The sequence below is a fragment of the Oreochromis aureus genome, linkage group 4 (genome assembly GCF_013358895.1).
Source record: "Oreochromis aureus strain Israel breed Guangdong linkage group 4, ZZ_aureus, whole genome shotgun sequence".
NCBI lineage: Eukaryota > Metazoa > Chordata > Actinopteri > Cichliformes > Cichlidae > Oreochromis > Oreochromis aureus.
Window position 1 is genome coordinate 28,720,253 of NC_052945.1, and position 15,625 is coordinate 28,735,877.

Here is a 15,625-nt window from a genome sequence, read left to right on the forward strand (position 1 = left end):
TGCCTTCTTCAGCCGGTACAGTTCGCGTCTCAGCTGAGTCTCCACCGAGACCATTTCATCTGCGCTCAATCTGTGTGATTATTTGACGGCCAGTCTGTCTGGTCCCTTCCTGTCCCTGCACGGTTTTGTTGCCAAAACCAATCATGTCTAAGACGTGTCACCAGTTTCGCAGTCTTGGTTTTAGGCTGATGTATCTAGGCCACAAGACACTCTCCATCTGCTCTTATTTGGTGGAAAGCCTTGGGAGGGCACTCAGAGAGAGAGATGCATCCAGCCAGGGATTAGGTTGGTACAGCAGGTCCAAGGGGAGGTGAGATTAAAAGCCAGGAGCAATAAAACACACGGTGGAGAAATAAGTCATGTCTGTCTACCCAAACTGAGGCCATGCACTATGAGGCAGTCCTTGAGCAAATGTAAAATTTTCCGTTGTCAGCCACTGGATAGCAAGAATTGATAACATGCTTTTAGAGAATTCAACCTCTCCTAGTACTTCCAGCAAGGTCACTGACTCCTATTTTTTATTTTCTTTTACACAAATGACCCACATGCATCCACTAAAACATAAGACAAAAATAAGGTGCACTAAACTCTGCCTTTGAGTTTGCAGTGCGCAGCAGCTTCCCGGTGAGTTCACGGTGTTTTGTTCCCGCAGAGATTTGTGTTCTCTGTCCTCAGCATATCATGCGGTATTAAATCTCAGCTGTACCCTCCTCTGACCCTGTCATCTGAAAAAAAGAAGTCCTGACCTCACTGTGTGTATGTGAATATGGAGGACAGGTGTGACTCAGCACCACCTGTGATTGAGCCTGTGAAAATAAAGGGCAGTTGAGTTGAACGCTCGCGTGTTTTAATGACATTTCATTTCTTCCGTGTTTCCAACCAACGGCATTACTCGGAAGGGTAGAAGGAAAGCTGATAACAAGGAGGATTTGGTAAACATCCTATTGGGAGATTAACAAGGAGGGAGTCCGGTCTTTTCTGTGTGTGTGCGTGCGCGCATGCAACGGAGGGAGGGATGGAGAGAGAGAGAGAGAGAGAGAGAGGGCTTCCCAGAATGGGGCAGAGCAGGGAGGGGGTGAGTTGCCTGCTGGACGGGACTGAAACGTCCTTCATATAAACCGGTGACAAAGTGGCGAGCAGTGGGCCCCCGGGCGGCAGAGATCAGAGCCAGCACACAGACGCAGAGACCGACAAGAGGAGACCGAAGCACCGAGCAGCGCGCACGGCGGTGACAGGAACCACAGCAACACAACGAGGAGACCCGCAAACAGAGGAAACTAATCCGGACGGAGCCGCATTTATTCCCGCCTACAGGTAAAACCCACATGGATGTGCGGAGAGACTAAGCTCCACCGGGCTTTTGTAATCTTGAGGTACAATTTAGGATGAGAATATCCACACAGAGCACAGAGGGTCACACCTCTTGTAGCCTACCTGTTCGCGCGATGTTGGATGGATATTTTGCAGCAGATGGGGTTTTGTCTTGTCCTGTCTATAAACTCACTAATGAGCCCGCAACCCCACCCCCTTCCCCCATAACTGCGCTTTTAAATCTTTGACTCGCAGCTTTTGAAGCATTAAAAATGATCTGCGTAGACTTTTATTTGTAGTTTTGAAGCCTTCACGTGTATTTTGTTTCCTTCTTAATAATTGACAGAATAAAAATAAATAAAGAAATAAAATCTGAAAAGCTGTAAGGAGAGGAAAAGGTTATTTCTACATTACATTTTCAGCCTCTCTCTCATGCGTAAAGTCGGGGCCACCTGTTCGGGGCCATGTCCCCGCGTCCAGCAGATATGTTTAATTCGCGTCATGTAGGCTACACATCGACCACAAGCCTGTCAGATTAAACGACTACGCATGTCATCCATGTCAGCACAGTGCCTTAGTTCCAACTAATTAGGCTCACCCTGTCTATACTAGGTCACCACACGGAGAGCTCAACATGGAGCTAAACAGCCGGCGCTGGTATCTCACTTATACTCTGTAACTCAGCGTATGCCATATGACTGACTCTGTGGGTGGATGGAACAGATTCAATTACAGCCTTTGCATCCATTATGTTTGATTCTCCCCTCTAGCAAACCTTTCAGTTATTATTGTTATTATTATTTGACGTAGTGCAAACCATTTAGTTCTATTTTTATAATGATTCGGGACTGTGTGTTTTTTTTCTATGCTGAACTCTCCTGTTCATGTGTTTGTATCTACAGAGATGGACCTCACCTCATCCCCTTCGCTATTAATTTGCGTGGTTTTGGCGGCCGCCCTGATTGGCGGGACCCGCTCGGAGGGGGTGTGTCTTCAAGATGGTAAACACAAGGCCACGCCCAGCCCGGAGCCACACCTGACGGAGTGCTCCCTGTATGCAGACAGTAAGTGATCTCATCTTCATAGTCTATAAATCTCAATGTTGGAGAACAAATCAAATCTCAAATTAAATCTAAGAACAGGCCCACGTTGATGTGTTTCTCTCTTCTTGCTGCTACAGATAGCTGCTGCACAGAAGAACAAATCCAGGACATGTCTCATGTTCCTTCTGTCAATAATCAGAATGAACCCTGGGACAAGTGTGGGTCACTCAGCCCAGAGTAAGCCTTAACCACCCTTCTGGTTTCCTCAATATGTTGTTCCTCTGCTCTTTTAGCCCATTGTTGCCTCTTAATGGTCATATTTTGCTGCTTTAGTCATCCATTTGTATATTTATCAGTATTTTCAGTCTCATCAGACTGCTGTTTTCAGAAAAAAGCTGAAAACCACCAATTAATGACTGGTGGAGACCAAAAATGGAGCTAAAAGAGAGTCACTACTGAATTTAAAGTCATCAGGTGTCCAGAAATACAACTAGAAATGACAAGTTTGAACATCAGCTGTTTAAGCCGAGAGATAATATGTAAAATAAGTCAATATTATAGTTGTTTTTATTTCTACACATTAGCTTAAAATCACTAGTGCTTGCTTTTATTAGCTTGTTTCCCTGTTTTGTTATTATGTCACATTTAATGGGTTTGTATTTGATCTAGTTCTTCATTCGCTCTGTATAATCTATGGTTAACAGTAAGGGCCTGTGCATGTAGTCAGTACAGGATTTTAGTGCGTTAGTGGAGCCAATAAGGATGGATTTTCTGAAAAAACAAACAGCACCTTAGACAAAGAGGCTGCCAGTTTACAGACAGCAACAGCAAACACATGATCAAGTAGGTCAAATTGAAAGAGGCATTTAAGTAGCATTAGCCAAAGCTGGGCAAACATACTTAAGGGATCAACAGCAGCAATGATACTAATCAACTGCTCGTACTCCCCATCTTTATTTAGCGTTGTTTTCTTGACCTGTCTTGTGACCGGCTGTTCCGAGTCTAAATACAGACTTCGCTGGTCAGTAACAAACATGACCTCTTGTGTCTCCCCAGGTGTGAAGGCTTCCTGAAGCGCGTGTCGTGTTTTTACCGCTGCTCCCCCGACGCTGCTCGCTGGCCTCATCCTCAGCGCCGCTCGTACATCCAGGCTGTTCCTCTCTGCCACAGCTTCTGCCGTGATTGGTGAGGCTGCCAAGCACGTTACCAAACAAACTAAAGTCTAAATCCCCTGTCAGCGAAAGGATCCCTATCTTGGACAACAGCAAACTGTGCTAAGATAGAGTGTCCAATAAAACTGTATGACACAGATGAAACTGTGCTGCATGTATCAACCTATTTTTTTAAGAAGGTGGCAAACATATAAAGCCTAGCACAAACAGCTTCATTTCATGGGTCCTATATAAAAAAAGAAAAAAGAAAAAAATGAGACAACACTGGAAAGATAAGTGAAAGTGTTGTAAAGAATTAAAGGGCTTCTCTCTGCAAAGATTCTTAAAAAAATACTTAACATTTTGGAAATTATGCTTTTTGGCTTTTCTGTTAAGAGTTGGCTGAGATGACTGATGCTACTAGAAGCTTGTTAGCTTAGCACAGACACTAGAAAATGTGGCTTCATTCAAGTATATTTGAAAAATATATATAAGTTCAGAAAGATGCTCCAGAAAGTTAAAGATCGTAGAGTCTAGCAGCTCATAAAAACACCACTTGTCACTTTCACACTGGATTTTTGTGAACATTAGACAAACAACATAAGGATTAACGAGCTTACGATGTGCTATTTCCAGTCTTAATACTCAGCTTATGTAAGAAGCTGCTGGTAACTTTATATTTAGCATGAAAGTGAAATCTTTTCATTTTAAGCTCGGAGAGAAAGTCACTAAGTTGTTCTCCTTTTTATTTGTTTTTGTTAAATTTATCTAGCTCAGGTAAAAAATTTAAAAAAAAATCTCAAGAGAAATCATTCACATAAAAGAGTAATTGGTTGTATTTTTTGTCATTTAAATTTTTCAACATTCACATTTGTTCTTTCAGGTTTGATGCCTGCAGGATGGATTTGACTTGCGCCCGTAACTGGGCCAGAGACCCCAGGGGACAGAACTGCACTGGAAACTGTGTTCAGTATCAGCAGGTAGGCTTTAAGCAAGATTAACAAGTTAACCGGATATGTTGAACCTAAAGCTGTTTTTGTGTTTAGACTGGGTTTTTTTTTGGGGGGGGGTTTCATGGCAACTAATAGAAAATGGATAATAAAACTGATTAGTCTACTGGATTTTCTTGCAGAGAATAATCAATAAATAAAATAAATTTCACTTTGAACAGCCAAAAATATCTCTTTTATCATAAGCTAGTTTTAGAGATACAGTTAGGGCCCTTCATGAGTATTAGAGTCTTTAATCACTTTAAGTACCCAAAACTCTCATTGGTCTTTAAATATCTGTGTAACTAAGGACATTCTTGTCCTAAACTTTGTAGCAAAAATTAGCATGCTAAAAACTGCTAATATGCTAAAATGCTAAACTGATGGTAATACACAATCATTCCTGTTTAACATTAGCAAGCTAGCATCACATGACACCGTGAGGATGGTGGCATAACACCAGCATTGACACCTATGTGTAAAAAATGTAGAATAGAATAGAATAATCCTTTAACTGTCCCACAAGGGGAAATTTGGGTGTAGTCACGTGCTTTATTATTAGCAAGCAGAGCACAGTACAGTCACAGCTTAGGTAAGGTTTTCTGGTAAGCAGAGGTGGGTGTCAGAGACTTGAATCCCGCTGAGTGACCTCGGGGCTTGTCATTTGAGATCTTTGTTGCAGGCAGAAGGTCAGAAACTGTGGCGTGGTGCCTTAGTGGTATAGAGAGACGGCGGTTAAATGAGGGGTTAACGGCACCAAGGCTGAAGTGTGAAAAGGCTGGGCCCTGCTTCAGTGGGCAGAGGCCAGCTGGGTGATTGAAAAAGAAAAAGAGTGACAAACGGGTGCTGGTGTGCGCAGCTGAGACCAGCAGCAAAATGACTCACACTTCACAGGCAATCACACTCTATCTATAGACCATGTCCAGTGGTGCAGTGGTGCCTGAAGAAGTAAATATACACATAAAGGGACCTGTTTTTCTCACTTTTTTATTTTTATTTTTGGATTCTCACCTAATTCATAATTCAGAAAAATATCTGTTCCATCTTCGACCTTGGTGCAATCTCTTAGTCCATCTACTGCAAGAAACAAGTTGTTTTAACTCCTCTCACATCTTTCAAGCAAGCTTTCTTCTGATTGAGCCAATCAGGCTCTTACAGGCTCATATTCCCCCTCTCTACAATGTCAAATTTGTCCTCTTTGTTACACATGAAAATTAGACATCTGTTCTCTCGCTTTGCTAGTCTATTCAATTACAATTAAATTATTTATATAACACCAAATCACAATAATAGTCGCATCAGTAATGCAGAGAAAACTCGAGGCGACCCCCTATGAGCAAGCACTTGGAGACAGTGGGAAGGAAAAACTCCCTTTTAACTGGAAGAAACCTCCAGCAGAACCAGGCTCAAGGAGGTGCAGCAATCTGCAGAGACTTGTTGAAGGTTGGGAGTATACAATAAAGTACTGTAGTTTATATAATAAGCCAGAGTTTGTCCTGTTACGAGGGGCTGCTGAGAAACATTAGTGGTCCTAATTCATGAATCTGAGATGTATTTACAAAGATGTCACACAGAGTTTAGCTCATCGTGTTTTAAAGTGAAACTTGACTGTTTTCAATAGATTTTTCTGACTATCTGAGGAGAAGCAAATACTTCCTGGGTCCTCTGATTGGTTTCCCAACATCAGACAGGGATATCATGCCTTTGCTATACTTAGAAGGGGAAAAAATAGCACTTCTACCTGTTTCTGCACTCTCCAATGTCGGGATGTCTGTTGTGCATCAGAGGGGATTTAGATGTGAATATATGCAGAGCCAACTAGAAAATAAGTAGGTATACACCACACACCACTCGTATATCTTAATATATCTGAGAGTGTGCTTTCTCTTGATTTCACTCGCATTTATCTCAAGCACGAGAGAGGAGAGAGGACCACAGTGACAGATGAGAGCACACCCACAGCCATCAGGCCTATTAAGGCTGTCTGGGGGATATTATATGATTATTGGAAATTACACATTTGTGAGAAGAGAGTAAAAGCAAAAAGAGACGTTTGGGGAGTGTTTGAGTGTGTCTCTGTCACGGTGTGTTTTCTGTGCTTTTATTGGCCCATTTTAATGTAGGGCAACACTAATGGTGTAAAAAATACTTCCAATAAATTTAAGCAGCTCTCAAAACAGTGTTTCAAACAGCTCGTCGGTACGCGTTCAGTGTATTCAAGCAAAATAGCCCTCTTTACAGGGGCCACAAACAAGTGCCCGCCTCCCGTTTTTGGAGGTCAAAACGGTAACACTTTGTGTTTTCCTCCTCAGCCAGCAGAGATGGAAGATTTCACCTCAGACCTGCTGCACACAAGCAGCCGCTCAGACATCACACTAAAACACTCTCAGCTCCACTCCACCCAGTGTTGGTGCACGTGGGTGTCTGCGGGATAAACACACACCCTCACAGTTATTATTTGTAAAAGCTGAAAGCGGTAGATGTCGATTTGCATAGAGACAAGCGGATACTTTTAAAAGCACGCATAAGCACCCGCAGACACATCCTTTGCATGCAAAAATCCCTCTGGCACGCTCACTGTCTCGCTCTCTTTTTGTACTCATTGGTTACATTATTTGCCAGCCAAGGTCTGATTTATCTCAGCATTAGACACTTTTTTTTCTGCTCCTGATGCAGTGGGAATGAGGTTATGTCTACAAAGAACAGCACAGAACGTCTGTGCTTGAACAACAACAACAGCATCTGTCGATAAGATATAGTGAACTAATGGTTTGTAGGGATTGGGGGGGAAATGCTATAGATTTTAAAGATACCAGTAGAAGCTTAGCTTAGATAAAAGGGAAGAAATGGTAGCAAATTTAGCTGGACCTGTGTCCTACTAAATTACCTGTATAATTAAATAGTAGTAATACTTATTTTGCAATATATTTACAAGGTTCTTATGTGAACATGTCCAGAAAAGCTCAATAATTGCCCTTTAGTAATAGCAGATATATTGCAGCCTACATTCACTGTATTGCTTTGTAAGTTTGTGACCCTGAAAAATAAGAAAACAAGAAACCACAAACCTACACAGTAGTTAGGATTTTTAGTGTTCTGTCATTGAAAGATAACAATCAACCCTGGCTCAAAAAAAAAAAAAATAGAGGGAAAATGATGTGTTGTTTGAGGAATTTAGTTGTTGTTCATCATAGTTGCTTTTCTATAAATGTGGTGGTGTTTTCATCATTGTTTTATCTGCCTGTCTCATGGCTCCATCTAACCTGTGTTCCCATTCTTAAGTCTAGCTAAAGTAATTAAGTACAATACAGTAATGCTAAGTCAGCCTTAAAAACAAATGTAATTCTTTGTCGCTTCTTCTTCTCCTTCCATTCATCCACATTTGTCATGATGTCATTTATTCGAATTATCGCATTGTCATTTAGCAGCTTAGAGCTAAAGCAGGAGTGTCAAAAATAAGGCCCGAGGGCCAAAATTGGCCTGGTAAAGACACCAGTTTGCCCCTCTGGACGGTTTTGGAAAATGTTTGGAAACTGTATTTTCATGGTTTTTCGAATGATGAAGACCTCATACTGCACCAGAGTATTAACCAATAGATAAACAGTTACTTGCAGGAAAAGGGGGCGGGTATTTTCTTAAATTACTGAACATTCTGTCCAATGAGCTACAAGACCTTTTTGTGTAATTTTACCCCGCACTTCTTACAATTTCAGCCCAAAAAGTCATGCTAACAGATTTCTTAAATTGCTACAGCAGCATTTCTTCATGACACATAAAAACGTGAGATGTAGTGTTGAAACTGCACTTCTTTGTGCACTTTTCTTCTCTTATGTTAGATATCTCAGGGGTTAAATGTCCAGTGAAACTTATTTACACTGACAGAAAGGCAAGTTTCTCACTGGTCCGGCCCTCTTAAGATCAAAGTGGCTCACAATGTAAAATGAGTTTGACATCCCTGATTTAAAAGCACTATCCTTTCAAATAATGGACATTACAACTGTCATTTTACTATAACTGTATGTTATGAATAATTTGATCACAGATTCTAATTGTATTATTCCAAATTTCATTTCTTCAGTCATTCATATACTGAGATTACTTTTTATTGGTTTAGTCAAAAGACTCATTGTGATCATGGCTTCAAGCTAAAATAATTTCTTCCGTAGCTTTTTTTTGCACATCACATCAGGTGTAATGTGTTCGGTTTCGGACAGTGAAGGGCAGAATTAAATAAGGGCGTAGAGGACAGCACAGAGCCCCAGGAAATTTCTCTATCTCACTTATTTGATCACACCATGTCATCTAAAGCCACTCGTCCTCATACTGAATTAGCTTTGGCAGCAAACCACGTCTGCCTGAGGAATAGTGGAAGTGTTTGTGTGAATGCAGGAGAGTGTGTGTGTGTGTGTGTGTGTGTGTGTGTGTGTGTGTGTGTGTGTGTGTGTGTGTGTGTGTGTGTGTGTGTGTGTATATACCCTTGTTTGTGTTATAGGGTTGCTGCGATAAGACCTAAGTGTCAGACAGAGAGCTTGTAGTGGCGAGAAATAGCCATCATCCTGTTTGTCCTTCCAACACGGTAAACATATTACTTTTTTTCTTCTTCTTCTTCTCTGAGCACTCTGTGTGACTCAGTCTTAATCCCCCAACAGACAGGAGGATGAAAGGAAGCAGACGTTTGGGTGGGGGTGTGCTACAGAGAAACAGGGGAGAGATGTACAAACAGTGAGTGCAGCAAAAAGCAAGGGGTGGTGGAGGTGGGAGGGGTACAAGAGTAGGTGATGGTTACTTGGCAGCACATCTTAATGACTGGTTATGAGGCTGTCACTGGGGAGAGAGATCGAGAGCTTAAACACAGAAAAGCGTGTGTGTGTGTGTGTGTGTGTGTGTGTGTGTGTGTGTGTGTGTGTGTGTGTGTGTGTGTGCACAACTGAAACTTTGCTAATTTGCTTTCCTAACTATTTCTAAGCTCGTAGGCATAAACCATTTACAGCTAAACGGCTTAAATGTTGAATTGTGATTTGGTGTTACTTGCGCAGTATCCCCCCTTTAATCCGCATTTGTGTCTTATTAGAAGAGGAGCGCCTTCTTCCTTTTTTTTCCCTTTTCACGCCCCAGAAACTCTGGCGCTAATGTCAGCAGTAACTAGACTTTCCCCTCAGAGTATAACTTTATAAAGACAGAGAGCACGGTAATGAATTTCCTGTCAGACGGCGACACAAAAGGTGCTGCCAGCAAACTTTTCAGATTAGCGCGGATCTCTCCGTTCTGCTCTGCGCGGCTTGTCGGGGACTGCAAAGGTGGCACCGAGATGAATTCTTTCAGATACAAGTGCGAGCTTTTCAAGGTCGTGTCTTGTGATTTGCTTTCAAGGCTGGTGTAGGTGAAGGGAGGCAGGAGAGGCAGACAAAAGCAGCCTGTGAGAGCAGCTACCCAGCGCCTGCAGCTCCCCTCTTACACCTGGAACAGGTGCTTTGTTCAAGGCCAGTGCTGCTCTGAGATGGAGAAGTCAATAAATGCTAATGTTACACAGTGGCGGCGTGTAACAATAATGCTTCAGTTAATGGATTTTACACTTTTACATAAATCGTGTAATATATGCCCTTTATCATACATCTTTTGCACGATTAAATCCCAGAATCTGAAATTTTGCTTCCTCGTAAATGTGCTGCTGGGCTACATATGAAATGCTGTGTTTGTAATATGTTCTGTTTTATTTGAACGACAGTTAACCCTTGTTATTCTTTTCTGAACCGAGCATCTTTTATCATATTTCAGGCCTGCTTTCAGGAAAAAAATGGGTGTGTTTCAGACGTTGGCGATCTCTGCTTTTAAAGCTCACCTTTGGTCGTCAATCCATGTTTCTTGCCACATATTGAGGTGTCAAATCTCATAATTAAGGGCACATGGGGAGGTCGTTTTTATGGGGGAAAGAGTTAAAAGAGTAACACAATTCTGCAGGTCTGACATAAAATTAGAAAATTAGATGGAGGAAAACCAAAAAGCAAAAAGCTGTGTGAGAGATTACACAGCTTTCCTTTCCAAGCATACCTGGGCAAGATGAAGGATTCATAGCTTCACTTTTAAATACTGTGCATGACTCTAACAGTTACTGTGGCTGGTAATACTTGTACACTACTACTGTTCAGTGGTAAGTTGTAGGTTTTACTTCGCTACATGTATTTAATAGCAGCTCAAACTGTTAGTTCCATTAAGGCAAAAAACCATTTTGCTTTTAAATGTGGTGCATTTTTTAATCTATGACACATGAGATTGTTTTTAAGAAAATGTGTCCAAAAATGCACATTTGGATGTTTGTTTAACCCTGTAAAGTCTGAACCCTGAAATAATTGCCTGAATTTTTTTTAAGTTGGAGTGTTTATTGAACCTTCTGACAAATTTAGAAAAAAACAACAACCAAAAAACATAAATTTGCATAAATTAGTTTTAATTGTATCATGTTTGTTATACCTGGAATTTTGTGCAATTTAAAAATCACACTGATGATGTAGAGGCTTTAAATATAATACATGTTAAAGATTTAAATGGTACATTTTCCCCTAGGATTTTATTCAAGTTAGTCTTTAAATGATTTAATCAAATTAAATAAAGAATTACATATAATACAAGAAATACATTATTTAATTTATTCACAAGGAGTTTGTCTATATTACTTTGTATTTTTGCCTTCTAAAAATAGTTTCATTTTTTTTTAAAAACTTAAAAAAATATGTTAGTTTTAAATTTTTTAAACTCCTGTGGTTTAATTTATTCTATAAATCAGACTCTTTTAATCTTAAAACCATGCAGAAAAAATGATTTTTCGTCTTGCTCCTCTGATTTACATCATGATAAAAAAAGAGATGTAAAAAAATCCCATCAATGGAAAAAAAACACAAAAAACTTTGACTAATGTTCCAGCAAAATGAAGAACAGCTAGCTCTAAAGCCAGCACGACCCAGTGTTCGGATTTCTGTTATGGAAATTTATGCAAATCTGGGCATTAGCAGATTGCGCTGAATCTGAATATTTAAACATTACAGAAAACTGTGAATAGAAAAAAATAATTGCCTTATGCTTTGAGGTGGTATCTAGTTAACATTTTCCCCTTTTCATTAATTGAATTTTTTTAAATAAAAAGCTCTGCACGTCCACACGGGTGTTTTCAGTCTTGTAACTGTAAGGTAGCGACTTTTCTACCATTTACGTAGTGCTAAATCACAGCAGCTGCCTCAAGGAGCTTTCTATTGTAAGGTAAAGAACCTACAGATATAAAGGGGAAAAACCCCAACAATCGAATGAGTGACCAATTGGCAAAAGTGGGAAGGAAAAACTCCCTTTTAACAGGATGAAACCTCAGTTCTGTTGGAGGTGAGTGCAGAGAGGCAGTATAAAGCTCTTCTGTGGTTTGTGTGAGGGTACCAGCAGAAATGATAAAGATGTAATAAAACACTTACTTTTTGCTTTCTAATATTTGGTATTAAAGCTGAATTCTGAATGCTGGCACTAAAAGTCGTGGTTGTATTTCTGTGGATGGCAGAGAAAAATAATCTGCGTAAATTTTGTGTTCTGCACACCTACAGATGTACCAGCACGGCAGAGATCTCTGCGAAAGCCTGTGGGGTGACGCCTTCATGACGGTCGAGGATGAGCCGGAGGAGGTTGGAGAGGCCGGAGAAATCGGAGTGGATGTCGACGGCGTTCGTCCCTGCGGCTGCCTGACTCTCAGCCCCTCGGACAAGGACGTGATCGCCGCTCTCAGAGCCCAGCAGGACGACCCGGAGGAGCTGGATACCACCAAGACCGGCTTGCCTCAGTACCGGGCCCCTTGCCAGGCCAAGCTGCCCGTGCAGCCCAGGATGGGAAACTCCGTGCTGCGTAAGCGCTCGGTGGAGGTGGAAGACGTGGAGGGGAGTGGCAGCGGTTTGTAGATGGTGATACATGTATTCTTAGAGATAATCCTCTAGATCATCATATACAAAAATCAATCCCTTGAAAGGGAGTTGTATCCTTTCTCCTCTAACTAAATCTAAACCATACAAATTTAAGCTCTCATTACTATCTTCAAATCGCAGGCATAACTTCTTTGATTTACAAAAATGATCTGATTATCTGATTTAAGTGACAAGCTTATGAACACCCGATCGATTCTTTGAACAGCCAGGATTAAAGGAAACACCAAGAAAAAATTTGCGAATGAATTTAAGAAGACTTCTCGAAGCTGAAATCCTCGATATTTTTGAAAGGGCTCAATAACAAATACATTTAAGACATCCCATGATGGCTGCAAAATGTTTTTATTGCCAGCTAACAAGAGCATCTTTAGTGGGAATTTGCTTTTATGGCTCAGTGTAACACTTGGTCACGTGGTAAAAGTCCTGCAGTATTAGCACTTCTGCATGAGTCAAACATGTTAAACCCAAAGTACTACTTTTCATGACAATGTTGAAAACAATATATCACCATCCCGCTACTTATCTCAACTGTCTGCTAGCTGGCTTTGATCTGTGCTTTAGTCACTTGTTAAATGCATTAATTAGTCCTGTGAGTCCATAATGTGCAGTCTGCTTGTCACGGAGTTTATGATAGTGGAGAACGTCAAAAGTTTTAATCATAATTTTGAATGTATCTTAGATTTTTCTAACACAGTTAACTGACCTGAAAGCAAGTGTTCTGGTTTGAGAACAACAGCGCCTAATACCTGAGGGGAAGGTTTAGTATTCAGAAACAACATCGAAGTAAATCAGCAGGGGCAGCATCCGTACCAGATAAGGTTGCTCCGGTAGTTCGGTCATGTATCACCGATGTACTGTGGGTGTTTTATAAGTAGGCCATGTGGTTCTACAGTTGGGAACTGTTAGATGTAAATGTTTTATAAGAAAACAAAAAGGGAGAACTAATTTGTTTGATTTACCATAAGCTTGCTGAAATGGGTGTTTCTGTGCTTTTCTTTTCATTCTCAGTAAAAACATTTCTAAACATTCCCGATGTTTCACGTTCCTTTTTTTTGTGGTTTCTCTCTCTTTTTTCTTTTAGTTTAGATAGTAGGTGAGATTTCATACATCCTTTCTGGTAACAGCAGGTATCTGCATCCACAGCATCTTTTAGAAAAGTGCTTTATTCATGCAAATGTGCAAACAATTCACAGGTCAGAATTAGATGAGCAGTTAAGAAAAGAGTTAGGGATTATTGGAGTGATTATATCATCAACAATTTCGAGGTTTCCAGGTTATTGAAAAGTTTAACAGTATTTAGCTATAGTGACTCTTACATATTTAACAGGGATCAAATAAATCCAATATACTCATTATTAACCATCAGAGAAAGAGTCCCTAATGTGGAAAAACAGGGAACTGTATAAACTAACCATTAATATTTACGACTGTAGGCTTGTGTTAACCCTGTGATGGTGTGGGGTCCTGTCCAGGGCTGTCTCACTATGGGTGAAGGAGATTACCTCGGGACTTGGAAATAGGTCTTTTCATATCTTCATTTTTTTTTAGTTTTAAGCTTTTAAGCTTTTGACTCTTTCAGGTCTCTCCATAAACTTCGCCGCTCCTTTCCCTACTTTGAAATGCTCCTTACCTCTTATTACACCACCTGCTTGCGTGACCACCGCGGGCTTCGGAGCGTTAGGTCGAGTGGCCTCTCGTCTTTGGAACGCTCTCCTTGCACCATATTCACAATCAATCTCAAATCAACATAGGCTTTCTGCTCGACCAGATCCCATTTCCCATGTTATGGTACTTGATGTATCAAATACTTCTTAAGATATTGTTTTTTTTGTTCCAGCCAGCTGTTTTCAGGCCCCCTTTTTCCTGCAAATTGAAATCTGATGTAATGTTTGAACATGAATATCTTAAAAACTATAAAAGATTTTTTTTATTATTATTTTTTAATGACATTTCAACTGGTTTCTTCTACAACGGAAAATAAATGAAAGTATTGGCTAGTTAAGTTATGAAAACAATATTTTAGCTGTTCTATAAAGTCCCATCTTTGAGCACGCACTACTAAATACACTCCACATTGCAACAGACAGCTAGAGACAGTGTTCGAATGGTTGGGACGGCACAGAGCCCTGCAGAGTTCTGTGCAGCCCTCCGTGGATATGCCTCCCTAGACCATCACTGATCCACCACAAAATTGTTCATGCTGAACAGTGTTACAGGCAGCATGACATTCTCCACGCCTTCTCCAGACCCTTTCATGTCTATCACATGTGCTCAAGGTTAACCTGCTCTCATCCTTGAAAAGCACAGAGCACTCTAGAAATCCACAAACACGCCCACTGAGGATACAACCCTAACTTTAACCCTAAACCTAGGCAATCGGGGTAACAACAAAGTCAGTTAGTAAATGTTATTTCTTTAGCACATTTAAAACCAAACTGCTTTACACTAAAATAGAACAGAATAAAAAGAGTCCTAGGAGCAGAGATAGACTCTTTCCAAAGGTTAGTCAGAAATAGTTTGTCTTCAGTTTCAATTTAAAAGCAGTTATAGCTGATGACTGAGGTCACTCAGAGGTCATTCCAGAGTTTTGGTGCAACAACAGCAAAAGCATGAGCCCCTTTTAAACTAAGCTTCAGCCATGACATGATCAGGAGTGATGAAGATTATTGATCATGACCCTTGATCATCTTGATGGAGCGTATGGGCACAGCCTGTGTACTGCATATACAAGCAATGCTACTTTATACAATTCTGTAATGAGCTGGTGCGAGGCTGCTAACACTGAAGTAACATGATCGCTCTTTTTATGTCCCAATCAGCAATCTCGCTGCACAGTTTTGGACTAATAATAAACAGGCAAGAGATGATTGACTGACTCCGGTGAACAGCGTGTTACAGCGGTCCATTTTAAAGGCATGCATATCCCTTTATGTCATTATTAGATGATGTCTTTTTTGTTTTTGATTAAATTGTTCTTCTGAGTCATGGCAATAAGGGAACACACTTCAAAAACTTTTTTCTTTTTTTCCACCAAAGTCTTGCACACTTTTCTCCAATATAGAGCGTTAGTGTAGGGTCGGGTGTGATGACTTAGCCCACAGAGGATTACTGGGCAGAGCAGGCTGAAGCTGAAAAGCAGGCGTCACTTGCTGGTAGCTTTACTCCCGTTCCTCCAGTCT

General features: G+C 40.7%; 1 protein-coding gene across 1 annotated transcript; it reads left to right on the forward strand.

Moving 5' to 3' along the window:
• The first annotated feature begins 1,042 nt into the window (after positions 1-1,042).
• Positions 1,043-13,475, forward strand: rtbdn (retbindin). The gene is made up of 6 exons (XM_031748289.2): positions 1,043-1,314; positions 2,214-2,375; positions 2,492-2,591; positions 3,411-3,539; positions 4,389-4,485; positions 12,075-13,475. The coding sequence occupies exons 2-6, from the start codon at positions 2,216-2,218 to the stop codon at positions 12,420-12,422; spliced, it is 834 nt and encodes a 277-aa protein (XP_031604149.1). The 5' UTR covers positions 1,043-1,314; positions 2,214-2,215; the 3' UTR covers positions 12,423-13,475.
• The last annotated feature ends 2,150 nt before the right edge of the window (positions 13,476-15,625 follow it).

Coding starts and splice junctions, on each gene's coding strand:
- rtbdn (XM_031748289.2), top strand. CDS start 2,216: ATGGACCTCACCTCATCCCCTTCGCTATTAATTTGCGTGGTTTTGGCG. Junction 2,376..2,491: donor GTGCTCCCTGTATGCAGACA/GTAAGTGATCTC, acceptor TTGCTGCTACAG/ATAGCTGCTGCACAGAAGAA. Junction 3,540..4,388: donor CACAGCTTCTGCCGTGATTG/GTGAGGCTGCCA, acceptor TTGTTCTTTCAG/GTTTGATGCCTGCAGGATGG.